The following is a 15,326-nucleotide window of genomic DNA, read 5'->3' as shown; positions in this document are numbered from 1 at the left end:
CGCTGTCAACCTCGGTCAGTAACACACTCTCCCTGCTGTCCAGCTCGGTCAGTAACACACTCTCCCTGCTGTCAACCTCGGTCAGTAACACACTCTCCCCGCTGTCCAGCTCGGTCAATAACACACTCACCCTGCTGTCCAGCTCAGTCAGTAACACACTCTCCCCGCTGTCAACCTCGGTCAGTAACACACACTCCCCGCTGTCCAGCTCGGTCAGTAACACACTCCCTGCTGTCCTGCTCGGTCAGTAACACACACTCCCTGCTGTCCAGCTCGGTCAGTAACACACTCTCCCTCCTGTCCAGCCCGGTCAGTAACACACACTCCCTGCTGTCCAGCTCGGTCAGTAACACACTCTCCCTGTTGTCCAGCTCGGTCAGTAACACACTCTCCCTCCTGTCCAGCTCGGTCAGTAACACACTCTCCCTCCTGTCCAGCTCGGTCAGTAACACACTCTCCCTGCTGTCCTGCTCGGTCAGTAACACACTCTCCCCGCTGTAAACCTCGGTCAGTAACACACTCTCCCTGCTGTCCAGCTCAGTCAGTAACACACTCTCCCCGCTGTCCAGCTCGGTCAGTAACACACTCTCCCCGCTGTCCAGCTCGGTCAGTATCACACTCTCCCCGCTGTCAACCTCGGTCAGTAACACACTCTCCCTGTTGTCCAGCCCGGTCAGTAACACACTCTCCCTGCTGTCAACCTCGGTCAGTAACACACTCTCCCCGCTGTCCAGCTCGGTCAATAACACACTCTCCCTGCTGTCCAGCTCAGTCAGTAACACACTCTCCCCGCTGTCAACCTCGGTCAGTAACACACACTCCCCGCTGTCCAGCTCGGTCAGTAACACACTCTCCCTGCTGTCCAGCCCGGTCAGTAACACACTCTCCCCGCTGTCCAGCTCGGTCAGTAACACACTCTCCCTGCTGTCCAGCCCGGTCAGTAACACACTCTCCCCGCTGTCCAGCTCGGTCAGTAACACACTCTCCCTGCTGTCCAGCCCGGTCAGTAACACACTCTCCCCGCTGTCCAGCCCGGTCAGTAACACACACTCCCTGCTGTCCAGCTCGGTCAGTAACACACTCTCCCTCCTGTCCAGCTCGGTCAGTAACACACTCTCCCTCCTGTCCAGCTCGGTCAGTAACACACTCTCCCCGCTGTCCAGCTCGGTCAATAACACACTCTCCCTGCTGTCCAGCTCAGTCAGTAACACACTCTCCCCGCTGTCAACCTCGGTCAGTAACACACTCTCCCCGCTGTCCAGCTCGGTCAGTAACACACTCTCCCTGCTGTCCAGCCCGGTCAGTAACACACTCTCCCCGCTGTCCAGCTCGGTCAGTAACACACTCTCCCTGCTGTCCAGCCCGGTCAGTAACACACTCTCCCCGCTGTCCAGCCCGGTCAGTAACACACTCTCCCCGCTGTCCAGCTCAGTCAGTAACACACTCTCCCCGCTGTCCAGCTCGGTCAGTAACACACTCTCCCTCCTGTCCAGCTCGGTCAGTAACACACACTCCCCGCTGTCCAGCTCGGTCAGTAACACACTCTCCCTGCTGTCAACCTCGGTCAGTAACATACACTCCCTGCTGTCCAGCTCGGTCAGTAACACACTCTCCCCGCTGTCCAACTCGGTCAATAACACACTCTCCCTGCTGTCCAGCTCAGTCAGTAACACACTCTCCCCGCTGTCAACCTCGGTCAGTAACACACTCTCCCCGCTGTCCAGCCCGGTCAGTAACACACTCTCCCTCCTGTCCAGCCCGGTCAGTAACACACTCTCCCTGCTGTCAACCTCGGTCAGTAACACACACTCCCTGCTGTCCAGCTCGGTCAGTAACACACTCTCCCCGCTGTCCAGCTCGGTCAGTAACACACACTCCCTCCTGTCCAGCTCAGTCAGTAACACACACTCCCTGCTGTCCAGCTCGGTCAGTAACACACTCTCCCCGCTGTCCAGCTCGGTCAGTAACACACACTCCCCGCTGTCCAGCTCGGTCAGTAACACACTCTCCCCGCTGTCCAGCTCGGTCAGTAACACACTCTCCCCGCTGTCCAGCTCGGTCAGTAACACACTCTCCCTGCTGTCCAGCTCGGTCAGTAACACACTCTCCCTCCTGTCCAGCTCGGTCAGTAACACACTCTCCCTGCTGTCCAGCTCGGTCAGTAACACACACTCCCTGCTGTCCAGCTCGGTCAGTAACACACTCTCCCTGCTGTCCTGCTCGGTCAGTAACACACACTCCCTGCTGTCCAGCCCGGTCAGTAACACACTCTCCCCGCTGTCAACCTCGGTCAGTAACACACACTCCCTGCTGTCCAGCTCGGTCAGTAACAAAATCTCCCTCCTGTCCAGCTCGGTCAGTAACACACACTCCCTGCTGTCAACCTCGGTCAGTAACACACTCTCCCCGCTGTCCAGCTCGGTCAGTAACACACTCTCCCTGCTGTCAACCTCGGTCAGTAACACACTCTCCCTGCTGTCCAGTTCGGTCAGTAACACACTCTCCCTCCTGTCCAGCTCGGTCAGTAACACACACTCCCTGCTGTCCAGCTCGGTCCGTAACACACTCTCCCCGCTGTCCAGCTCGGTCAGTAACACACTCTCCCTGCTGTCCAGCTCGGTCAGTAACACACACTCCCTCCTGTCCAGCTCGGTCAGTAACACACACTCCCCGCTGTCCAGCTCGGTCAGTAACATGCACTCCCCGCTGTCCAGCTCGGTCAGTAACACACTCTCCCTGTTGTCCTGCTCGGTCAGTAACACACTCTCTCTGCTGTCCTGCTCGGTCAGTAACACACTCTCCCTGCTGTCCTGCTCTGTCAGTGACACCGAGCCTTCAGACGCCTTAAGAAATGAGATAATAAGAATCCAGAGAAAGTATATTCCTGTCAGGGTGAATGGGAAGGCTGGTAACTATAGGGAATGTTGGAGTATAGGGAATAGAAGAGTATAAAGGCAGTAGGAGTATACTTAAGAGGGAAATCAGGAGGGCAAAAAGGGGACATGAGATAGCTTTGGCAAATAGAATTGAGGAGAATCCAAAGGGGTTTTACAAATACTTTAAGGACAAAAGGGTCACCAGGGAGAGAATAGGGCCCCTCAAAGGTCAGCAAGGTGGCCTTTGTGTGGAGCCACAGAAAATGGGGGAGATACTAAATGAATATTTTGCATCAGTATTTACTGTGGAAAAGGTTATGGAAGATATAGACTGTAGGGAAATAGATGGTGACATCTTGCAAAATGTCCAGATTACAGAGGAGGAAGTACTGGATGTCTTGAAACGGGTAAAGGTGGATAAATCCCCAGGACCTGATCAGGTGTACCCGAGAACTCTGTGGGAAGCTAGAGAAGTGATTGTTGGGCCTCTTGCTGAGATATTTGTATCATCGATAGTCACAGGTAAGATGCCGGAAGACTGGAGGTTGGCAAATGTGGTGCCACTGTTTAAGAAGGTGGTAAAGACAAGCCAGGGAACTATAGACTGGTGAGCCTGACCTCGGTGGTGGACAAGTTGTTGGAGGGAATCCTGAGGGACAGGATGTACATGTATTTGGAAAGGCAAGGACTGATTCGGGATAGTCAACATGGCTTTGTGCATGGGAAATCATGTCTCACAAACTTGATTGACGTTTTTTGATGAAGTAACAAAGAAGATTGATGAGGGCAGAGCAGTAGATGTGATCGATATGGACTTCAGTCAGGCGTTCGACAAGGTTCCTCATGGGAGATTGATTAGCAAGGTTAGATCTCATAGAATACAGGGAGAACTAGCCATTTGGATACAGAACTGGCTCAAAGGTAGAAAACAGAGGGTGGTGGTGGAGGGTTGTTTTTCAGACTGGAGGCCTGTGACCAGTGGAGTGCCAGAAGGATTGGTGCGGTGCCCTCTACTCTTTGTCATTTACATAAAAATTTGGATGCAAGCATAAGAGGTACAGTTAGTAAGTTTGCAGATGACACCAAAATTGGAGGTGTAGTGGACAGCGAAGAGGGTTACCTCAGATTTACAACAGGATCTGGACCAGATGGGCCAATGGGCTGAGAATTGGCAGATGGAGTTTAATTCAGATAAATACGAGGTGCTGCATTTTGGGAAAGCAAATCTTAGCAGGACTTACACACTTAATGGTAAGGTCCTAGGGAGTGTTGCTGAACAAAGAGACCTTGAAGTGCAGGTTCATAGCTCCTTGCAATTGGAGTCGCGGGTACATAGGATAGTGAAGATGGTGTTTGGTATGCTTTCCTTTATTGGTCAAGAGTATTGAGTACAGAAGTTGGGAGGTCATGTTTGCGACTGAACAGGACATTGGTTAGGCCACTGTTGGAATATTGCATTCAATTCTGGTCTCCTTCCTATCGGAAAGATGTTGTGAAACTTGAAAGGGTTCAGAAAAGATTTTCAAGGATGTTGCCACGGTTGGAGGATCTGAGCTACAGGGAGAGGCTGAACAGGCTGGGGCTGTTTTCCCTGGAGTGTCGGAGGCTGAGGGGTGACCTTATCGAGGTTTACAAAAGTATGAGGGGCATGGATAGGATAAATAGACAAAGACTTTTCCCTGGGGTGGGGGAGTCCAGAACTAGAGGGCATAGGTTTAGGGTGAGAGGGGAAAGATATAAAAGAGACCTAAGGGGCAACTTTTTCACACAGTGGGTGGTACATGTATGGAATGAACTGCCAGAGGATGTGGTGGAGGCTGGTACAATTGCAACATTTAAGAGGAATTTGGATGGGTATATGAATAGGAAGGGTTTGGAGGGATATGGGCCAGGTGCTGGCAGGTGGGGCTAGATTGGATTGGGATATCTGGTTGGCATGGACCGAAGGGTCTATTTCCATGCTGTACATCTCTACGACTCTATAACACACTCTCCCCGCTGTCCAGCCCGGTCAGTAACACACTCTCCCTGCTGTCCAGCCCGGTCAGTAACACACACTCCCCGCTGTCCAGCTCGGTCAGTAACACACACTCCCCGCTGTCCAGCTCGGTCAGTAACACACTCTCCCTGCTGTCCAACCCAGTCAGTAACACTCGAAGGGCTCGAAGGGCTGAATGGCCTACTCCTGCATCTATTGTCTATTGTCTATTGTCTAACACACTCTCCCTGCTGTCCAACTCGGTCAGTAACACACTCTCCCTCCTGTCCAGCTCGGTCAGTAACACACTCTCCCTGCTGTCCAACTCGGTCAGTAACACACTCTCCCCGCTGTCCAGCTCGGTCAGTAACACACTCTCCCCACTGCCCAGCTCGGTCAGTAACACACTCTCCCTGCTGTCCAGCTCGGTCAGTAACACACACTCCCCGCTGTCCAGCTCAGTCAGTAACACACTCTCCCTGTTGTCCAGCTCGGTCAGTAACACACACTCCCCGCTGTCCAGCTCAGTCAGTAACACACTCTCCCTGTTGTCCAGCTCGGTCAGTAACACACACTCCCTGCTGTCCAGCCCGGTCAGTAACACACTCTCCCCGCTGTCCAGCTCGGTCAGTAACACACTCTCCCTGTTGTCCAGCTCGGTCAGTAACACACTCTCCCTCCTGTCCAGCTCGGTCAGTAACACACTCTCCCTGCTGTCCAGCTCGGTCAGTAACACACTCTCCCTCCTGTCCAGCTCGGTCAGTAACACACACTCCCTGCTGTCCAGCCCGGTCAGTAACACACTCTCCCTGTTGTCCAGCCCGGTCAGTAACACACTCTCCCCGCTGTCCAGCTCAGTTAGTAACACACTCTCCCTGCTGTCCAGCCCGGTCAGTAACACACTCTCCCCGCTGTCCAACTCGGTCAGTAACACACTCTCCCTCCTATCCAGCCCGGTCAGTAACACACTCTCCCTGCTGTCCTGCTCGGTCAGTAACACACACTCCCTGCTGTCCAGCTCGGTCAGTAACACACACCCCCCGCTGTCCAGCTCAGTCAGTAACACACTCTCCCTGCTGTCCAGCTCGGTCAATAACACACTCTCCCCGCTCTCCAGCCCGGTCAGTAACACACTCTCCCTGCTGTCCAGCCCGGTCAGTAACACACACTCCCTGCTGTCCAGCTCGGTCAGTAACACACTCTCCCCGCTGTCCAGCCCGGTCAGTAACACACTCTCCCCGCTGTCCAGCTCAGTCAGTAACACACTCTCCCTCCTGTCCAGCTCGGTCAGTAACACACTCTCCCCGCTGTCCTGCCCGGTCAGTAACACACTCTCCCTGCTGTCCAGCTCGGTCAGTAACACACACTCCCTGCTGTCCAGCTTGGTTAATGTCTGCAGCAGTAACACATCTCTGCTCCCTCTACCTGGATGGGCCGACTCACCTAAAGCACTGACTGAAGTGGCTCAGAGCAGGTCACTGAGAGTCTAGGGCAATGGGCTGGAGCGAACTGAAGGGATCTCCTGAGAGTTGCAGGAAACTTTAGTTTCTACAGCGCCTTGTCTAATCTTAATCTTTACCAAAGCTGCTCCATGGACAACTCTTGAAGCGCAGTGTTAGAATAAGGAAAATGCGACAGCTAATGTATACACAGAAAAATCTCACAAACTGCAACGCCTGATGAACGGGAGCACCCCAGGAAGCCTGGAGGATCAGAGGGACCTTGGTGTGTATATACCTGGTCCGGTAATATATCAGGACAGATGAGATTCCCTTTATTAGCCCAGTTTAAGAGCAGGGAGGTAATGCTGGAACTGTATAAAATTGTGGTTAGGGCACAGCTAGAATATTGACATCCACTTGATGGCAGCAATGTGGGAACAGTGGAGAGGGGACAGAGGCAGTTTACCAGGATGTTGTCAGGGCTGGGGAGTTTGCTGTGCAGAAAGATTGAACAGACTGGGGTGGTTTTCTTTAGAGTTGAAAAGTGTGGTGCTGGAAAAGCACAGCAGGTCAGGCAGCATCTGAAGAGCAGGAGAGTCGATGAATCGGGCATAAACCTTTCATCAGAAATGTGTCCAAAATGTTGACTCTGCTGCTTCTCGGGTGTTGCCTGACCTGCTGTGCTTTTCCAGTGCCACCCTCTCAACTCTGATCTCCAGCATCTGTCGTCCTCATTCTCTCCTAGTTGTTTTCCTTATGGCAGAGGAGATTGAGAGAAGATATGATTGAAATGTACAAAATTATGAGGGGCACAGGGTAGACAGGAAGAAACTTCGCCCCTTTCATTTGAGGGACAGTATGGTGGCTCAGGGGCTGGCACTGCTGCCTCACAATGCCAGAGACCTGGGTTCGACTCTAGCCTCGGCGACTGTCTGTGTGGAGTTTGCAATTCTCCCTGGGTCTGTGTGGGATTCCTCCCACAGAATGTGCAGGTTAGGTGGATTGGCCATGTTAAATTGCCCATAGGTTCAAGGGTTGGCCAGGCCAGGTGGATTAGCCATAGGAAATGTGGGATTATAGGGTTAGGATCTGGGTGGGACGATCATCGAAGGGTCGGTGCAGACTTTATGGTTGAATAAGTCTTTCCACACTGTAAGGATTTATCAATGATAAATGACTGGAGAGGTATATTGAAGGTGAGGGGCAGGAAGTTTCCAGGGAAAATCAGGAAAAATGCTTTCACCCAGAGGGTGGTGGGAATCAGGAACTGGCTGCCTGTAAGGGTCGGAGAGGCAGGAACTCTCTTAGCACTGAAGAAGTATTTGGATGGTCACTTGTGATGCCAACGTATAGAAGGCTGTGGGCCTAGTGCTGAAAAATAGGATTAGAATACTTAGGTGGTTGATTTTGACAGGTGTAGATAAGATGGACGAAAGGGCCTTCTTTGTATACCTCGATAACTGTCATGTAGCCCTGTTGATTATGATTTTGCAATAGATATTGGCTCCCAGGAGAATTGTAGCTAGTCACTGTAATCACCCACCATGTCCCATGGTGCTGAGGTACTGGGTTGGTCATTGAAGCTACACAGTGGAGAATACAACATGTTCACTTCTGTCTAAAGATCAAATCTTGATTCTGTCTATTGAGAGTGTTGGTCAGCTCCAACCATTGAAGTCCGAGGGTGTTTCCTTTATAACTGAGAAGAAACAATCCCAATTCCAACCCTGATTCCTGTTTGCTTCTCCATCATGATCTTCCTGATGGAAAACCCAACGAAGGTGACAGCTAAGTGGATCACTTCTTGTTTCTCCACAAGCCATGGTCTGAATGCACTGCCCTGTGCTGTATAAGATGAATGTTAGCAGTGGGGATGATCTATTCCAAACCTTTCTCTGGGTTATCAAAAACAAAAGCAGATGTTGCTGGAATAGCTCAGCAGGTTTGGCAGCATCTGCAAAGAGAATTCAGCGTTAATATTTTGGGTCCAATGACCCTTCCTCAGAACCTTTCTCTGTGTTGTTTGAACCTGATTTTTGTCTTGTTTTGGCTTCATTCTGGATCTGAACCTTTCACTTCTTTGATCTTTTTTTCTCATTATTCCCTTTCGACATTATTGCTCCCCTCTCGGGCACTTTGTTCATTACTCCCCCACCTTTGGGATTCCTCAATTTTCCTAATTTCCTGCTACTGTGCCAGTCTTACTTCCTCAAACCCCACAGTTTCTCTCTATCTTTCTTGGCACGGTCTGAAAGACTCATTGAGGCTCTCGTCACTGCCTCGTGTGGAGAATCTTCAGAATTGCCCCAGACCGTACTGTTGCCATCCTCACTAGCCCATGTGACCACACTCTTGCCAGTCTGCTCCCATTCCTACTCTCCACACTGACCACGTGGACTCTCAGTTTATCACACCCCTCTCAGCAACTCCCTTAGAATATCCCTTCACAAGCGTTTTGCTTGATGGAAACTTATAATGGGAAGATTTCAATAACGTCACGGCCTGGTCGGGATGCTGTAGATACAATAGGTGATGCCAGTGACCCACTTCCTGAAGCCTTGCAGCCTGGAAAACCTTCCAGATCTTGGCCAAGACAGCCTGGCAACAAGTCTTTTATCACCAAGTTTGATGGGTCCCTCTCTGGCTTCATTACCTTGGAGCATTGCTGCTGGTTTCACACCTCTCAAATTCCTTGTTCTCTATCACACCCCCAACCATCAAAGCTTCTCAATGACATATTCACTGCTTTCTTCCTTCATCTTTTATGCCAAGCACCTTCTGGTCCTCAGTGATTATCGTGTCCTTCTTAGATCATCGTGTTCTTTCTCTCTTGAATTCATGCTTTTCCCTAAATCTCCCTCTCCATTTAAACTGCCCAGAATATTTGCTCAGGTTGTCTCCTGTGGTTCAATCACTTCAGGCTGTTATTGATTTATTCTTTGTATCCTGCTTCCTGTGTAAACCGAATGTCAAGCCGATGGAAATGAAATACCTATCTGAGCCACTTGCACTGACACATTCAACATTCCACCTGTCCAGTCTTTGAGCCTCTGTTCCTCATGTTTCATGTTTGTCTATTTACCCTATCCATGCCCCTCATGATTTTATAAACCTCTATAAGGTCACCCCTCAGCCTCTGATGCTTCAGGCAAAACAGTCCCATCCTGTTCAACCTTTCCCCATAGTTCAAACCCTCCAATCCTGATAACATCCTTGTAAACCCTTTCAACATCTTTTCAAGTTTAACAACATTTTTCCTCCAGCAAGGAAACCAGAACGGAATGTCATATTCCAAAAATTGCCGAACCAATGTTCTGCCCTGCCAGAACATGACAGTAGAATTGAGACTCTGTCCTCCATCAAATCTGCTGTCGTCATCCGAATCCACAAACAAACACTCCTTGTCTGCTCTGTCTACAAACTACCACTGTCCCTTTTCCATCCTCCCTTAACCTCCAAGAAATACCAGACAACACTGTCACCTCCCAAATCCATCCCCGCTTTCTGCAAATTTATGCTTTGAATTTCTCGAACATATTTCCACACCTGCCACTGTGCTGAAACAAACTCGCACGTGATATCCCCTCTGACTGTATTCATGGTGAACAATCGCTCTTCATCAATATCCTGTTGTGGAGAAGAGGGGGAGGTGAATTGAATTATTTTCACTATCTTTCTCCCCTGTTGGCTATTTTCTATATTTCTCTTTCTCTGTTCATGTCTTGTCAGTTCATTGAGGATATATTTTCGGCTCATTCTATTTCCGAAAAACTCATTATCTGTGATGCTTTCTTTTTCAACTTGTCAGAATTTCATTTCAGACTCAAAGAGCAAACGTGAGAAAGAAGATGATATTTATGAACAGAAGCATGCTGCCCCAAACATTTCTGACTTCATATGTATCAGTTAATATTTATCCTCCCACTTCTATAACTCTCGAGTGCACACTTGACCTGCGTCAAAATTAAACCTCCATGTTTTCTTTGCACCAGTTAATTTGAATACACAAATGTCGAATTTAGTCAGAGATTGTGGGTGGCGTGGTGGCATAGTGGTTAGCATTGCTGCCTCACAGCGCCAGAGACCCGGGTTCAATTCCCGCCTCAGGTGACTGACTGTGTGGAGTTTGCACGTTCTCCCCGTGTCTGTGTGGGTTTCCTCCAGGTGCTCCGGTTTCCTCCCACAGTCTAAAGATGTGCGGGTTAGGTGAATTGGCTGTGCTAAATTGCCCATAGTGTTAGGTAAGGGGTTAATGTAGGGGTCTGGGTTGCGCTTCGGCGGGTCGGTGTGGACTTGTTGGGCCGAAGGGCCTGTTTCCACACTGTAATGTAATCTAATCCTGGAATGCTCCAGGGATTTGGCAGCACCTATGGACTGAGTCGGATTAATGTCTCAGGTTTGTTGCCTTTTAGCTGTGGCCAGATCTGCTGAATATTTCTCGCATTTTCTGCTTTCAGATTTCCAGCATTTCAATTTTGTACTTAACTGTTTTGCTAGATGATTTTCCTATTTCAAATGGAAGATTTGCCAGATCCCCCAAATCCCCCAATTAGAGTTGATTGTGTTCTGTCACCAATGGTTCTTTTCCTTTCATGGACTCCCGTCACTCTTGTATTCATTTCTGACCATGTTCCAGATCATTTCTATCAGAGCCTCAAGCGAATTGCCAGACTGTCAAGGAGATGGTTCCTTGGACCGATCCACCCTTTAGTGAACCTACTGCAGATTGTACGCAAAAGTTTGATGGAGAATCTTCCCAAGAATGCCCATGAACTTGCCTGTGGGAGACTTTTCATCTCCCTCACCCGGGTGTCTGATGGACAGAACGTCCTGGTCTCTGACTTCACTTCCAATGAGGAACTTGTCCAGGTAACAATCGACTTTTTCTCAGCTGATGTTCAGGTTGAAAGTGTCAGGGCTTTGGGGAACTTTTCTGACTGAGCAGAATGTTTGCACCTTATACCAAGCACATCCTGCCTTTGCCCCACTTCTCACTGTCCTTTCGATCCCCTCCAGATGCGTACTCTGGTTGAGGGGTATTGATTCCATGGTATTGGGACACCCTCATTTATGTTTGAATGGACGGATACGGTTAACAACAGAAATCGCTACAAGGAAAAGGTCTTCATATACAGTTGTCTAGGTCTGGTCCAAGACATTGTAGTCCATCACGCATTTATTCTTCCCCTGCCCCCATTCTTTCCCTCTCCCTCCCCATTCTCCTCGAGTTACTGCCTTCAGGCACTGTTTAACTGGAAAGGCTTTTTATGTCACCTCCTGACTCAGTGGCTCGGTGCCTAGAACATACCATTCTTGTCCTTGCAGCTTATCATTCCCCGTAATGTTTATTTCTTTATGTTCTAACCTCATTTGTGATTTCACAGCAATTCCTTAAACTTTAACATTTTAATTTGAGCTTGTATAAGTGACTTTACTGTTGATAAGTTGTTAGTAAAATGATTAGAATTGTTCGGGTCTATTATCTGTTTTTAGATTGTCCACATCCTGGAACCTATTTGATTGGATATTTTCTATCTTACCCATCCTCAGTTACCCACCTTATCTTATCTTATTCATCTTACCCATCTTATACTTCACAACCACCTGATGAAGGAGCGTCGCTCCGAAAGCTAGTGCTTCCAATTAAACCTATTGGACTATAACCTGGTGTTGTGTGATTTTTAACTTTGTATATCCTCAGTTGAATTGTAAAAGATGAAGACTTGATAATGTCATGAAAATAAGTAACAAATGTATCTCTCCTTCACACAGGCATTGCTGTGTAGCTGTTTTGTTCCTATTTACTGTGGCCTGATCCCTCCAGCTTTCCGGGGTGTGGTATGTAGTCACTCACCCATTCTCTAGACTGTGCTGCAGCTTTGTGGCTGGAAAAATATTTTTTGCCTTTTAGAAACAGAAGACAAAAGGACCAATTCTATTAACTCCTTCAAAGAGCAATTCATTTATCCCACTTCCCAATCTTTCCCAGCATCACTGAAAGATTGTTCTTCAAATATTTATTCAATTCACTTTAAAAGATGCCACTGATTCTGGACTCAATACACTCCAAGCAGTGCATTCCAAACCCTCAGCACTATTGAGAATTAAATCCTTGAGTTCCTGCTGGTTCTTTAGTCAACTGCTTTTATCTTGTGATCTCAATTAGTGACTGACAGTTGGATATAGTTCATGTTTGTTCATAGTTCATACTTATGTTTGTTCTAGCCAAAACCCTGTCATGATTTTAAGCTTCTCTAACAAATCTGCACTTGGCCTTCTCTATTCTGAAAAAAACAATTCCAATTTCTCCCATCTGTCCACTCATTTGAAACCCCGTCACCCTACAAGCTGTTCTGGTAAATCCCTCCTATACTCTTCCCGAGTGTAGTGCCCAGATGGACATAGCACTCTCCCTGAAGGCATGTTTTGTATCAGTATGGAATGCCTTCCTAATTTTTGACATTTTATCCTGATTTCCAAAGGCCTGTGGTTTATTTAATGGCATTGTCAACCTGTCCTGCCACCTCTGACTTGTGCTCAAAACCCTCCATGTTTCTTTCTCCGTCCACTTTTTAGAGTCACATCATTTAACATGGACTGTCTTTCTTTGTCCTTTGTAATGAAAATGTACCATCCCTCTGCCTTGACTTTAGTCATCCCTGTGTTTGCTCATTCCACCTGTCTGTCAGCGTCCTGTTAGCTATAACTAGAGTACTATGACCAGCCCTGGGTGCCACATTTTATGTAAGGCACATTCACGGTGAATGGAGTGCAGGAGAGAGTGACCAGAATGCCACCTGGACTCTAATTGTTAAACTATTGGGACTGATTAAATAAACTTGGGCTGGACTCGCTGAACTTTGGAAGATTAGGAGTGATCTGATTGAATTTTTAAGGAAAAGGTTAAGGTCGATAGAGAGAAACCCGTCAGTTGGACAGAGTGTCAAAGTTTATATCAGGGACTAGACGGTGAAAATGTTAGAACCAGACATGTCAAGTGTGAAATTAGGAAACATGAAGCAAACAGGGTGACAGCATTTGAAACACTCTTCCACACGTTTCAGTTGATGTTCGATCAACTTCAGAACTGAGATTGTTAACACCCTTAATACCATTCAAAATCCAACAGCTATGGAGTTAGATAGAAAATCAACCATGATCATATTGAATAAGGTGGAACCGGCTTGAAAGACTAAGTGACTTTTTCTTGTCTCTATACCCAGGATAAAGTGAAGCAAGTATCTAGCACATGACTGGCAGTACACTGGTCACATGAGCAACTTCCATTTTAAATGTGGTAATAGGAATTTAATGTCGAGAAAAGATAACGAAAACAGTGAATTTGACAACAGGAAATACGGTGCTGTGGACAGGAAATGCATGCAGACAGACATTTTAAATATGGGTAGTCAAAGGCGGGGGAGGCTACAAAGCATTTAAATTATTTAATAAGAAATTAATTATTTTCAAGACTTCAAACTTGTATCATTAGATCATGTAATGCAAAATGTCTGTCTTAATTTTAAGCAATGTGTTTAAGGATTTTAAAGTTAGTGAAATTCCAGTTTCTACCCAGGGTCATTTTTTCTTCCTTTCATTTTTCTTCCTTTTCTGATTTTCTGCCTGTTCTCCTTAAGGACTTTTGACTCTTCCTGGTGTCTCTGTGATCTATTGTAAATATGAAATCTGTGCAGCTTGGTTGCTCCCAGTTACCATGCCTCAGGGTCTGTTTGTGGTCTGTGTATCTGCAGATTGCTGGATGAGAAACATATATCGATCGCTATGCTTTACAAAGAGAGGATTTAGCCTGTCATTGTTAATCCTGTTGTTTCCCATTTCTTGCTCTGAGCCACATGATCACATGGTGTCCTTGTGCTCTTAATATGCCATTCTATTCACTGGTGCCTGAAATCAACATTGTAGGTCACATTAAATCGACTCTGTGCTGTTTTTAAAGGTCTTTGTGTTTGTTTATGGTGTTTTGGATTTTTTTGAGTTTTTTTTATAAATTGATTGCTCTGCTGTTTTCAGTAAATGGTGTGGAGAATCTGATAGAGGGTAACATTTCCTACCCCCCTCGCATCAGGTGCTGATGGGAAAAGACCATGTCAGAATGTTATAGGCATCAACAACAACCAAAAAGTTATGGTGCCCTGTTGGGTTGATAATTTACTCAATCCTGTCCTATTTCCATATTTAAGTGTTAGAAAGTGAAACCTTTAATTCCCATCGAATGAAGTTATACCTGTGCGTACCTCTTTCTGTTTTCAGCTCCCATTCTATGCTGCCACGTACATTCTCTTCCCCACTGGGAAAGTAACATTCTTGAATTAAGCTTTTTGACCATCTTTTCCTCATCTGTTCTGCAATGGTCTGATTCCACTGTGACTAAGTGGATTAAACTGGTGTGTTAAATCTGTGAGGGAGCCAGTGGTGCTGATCAAGGGACCCTCCAGTGGTGAACTATACTGTCTGAGAGACCTGAAATACCTGAAAGAGCACCTTGGAGCTAATGCTGCCAGGGTTTGACTTTGTAAACTTTCTTAGAATGAGGTTTTATTGTCCCGTGTACTCAGGTACAGGTATACAGGAGCACAGTGAAAAGTGTACAATGTCACTATTCACAGCCTCATCTTAGGTACAAGGTGAATGACGACAATTAAAGAAAAATGAAGAAATAAGTTAAAAGTTCAACATTACAGTTCTTACCAGCATAATGTAGTGAGTAAGAAATAACGTTAACATTCCAAATTACAGTCCTGCTTTAGCCATTGGGCCTGCAGTCACTCCATGCTGAGTTTCCCATCAGCATGGAGTGACCCATCTACTGACCCAGCAGCAGTAAGAACCTTAACCAACTGAACAACTTCAGCCTCCGAGAGAACCTCTCACTCCACATTGAGGTTCTTTCTGAGTCATGGCGCAAAGTTGTAACTGATATGTTCCATTATTTCATGGTAGCTATTTCACCAAAATCCCCTTTGTGAGCCAACTCCAAGACACCACGAGTGCAGCAGTCATTGACACATT

The 15,326-nt window shown here is 47.4% G+C and overlaps 1 protein-coding gene across 1 annotated transcript in view; it reads left to right on the top strand.

Annotated features, from left to right (window-relative positions):
- Positions 1–15,326, top strand: part of LOC140467070 (patatin-like phospholipase domain-containing protein 2) — a 62,752-nt gene that overhangs the window by 2,153 nt on the left and 45,273 nt on the right. The window contains exons 2-3 of the mRNA XM_072563130.1: positions 10,933–11,165; positions 12,069–12,134. Of these exons, the coding sequence (XP_072419231.1) occupies positions 10,933–11,165; positions 12,069–12,134 (299 nt within the window). The remainder of the gene's footprint in view (positions 1–10,932; positions 11,166–12,068; positions 12,135–15,326) is intronic.

The sequence above is a fragment of the Chiloscyllium punctatum genome, chromosome 45 (assembly GCF_047496795.1).
Source record: "Chiloscyllium punctatum isolate Juve2018m chromosome 45, sChiPun1.3, whole genome shotgun sequence".
Lineage (NCBI taxonomy): Eukaryota > Metazoa > Chordata > Chondrichthyes > Orectolobiformes > Hemiscylliidae > Chiloscyllium > Chiloscyllium punctatum.
Note: the sequence above shows the minus strand (reverse complement) of the source record. Positions and strands in the feature narration are given on the sequence as shown.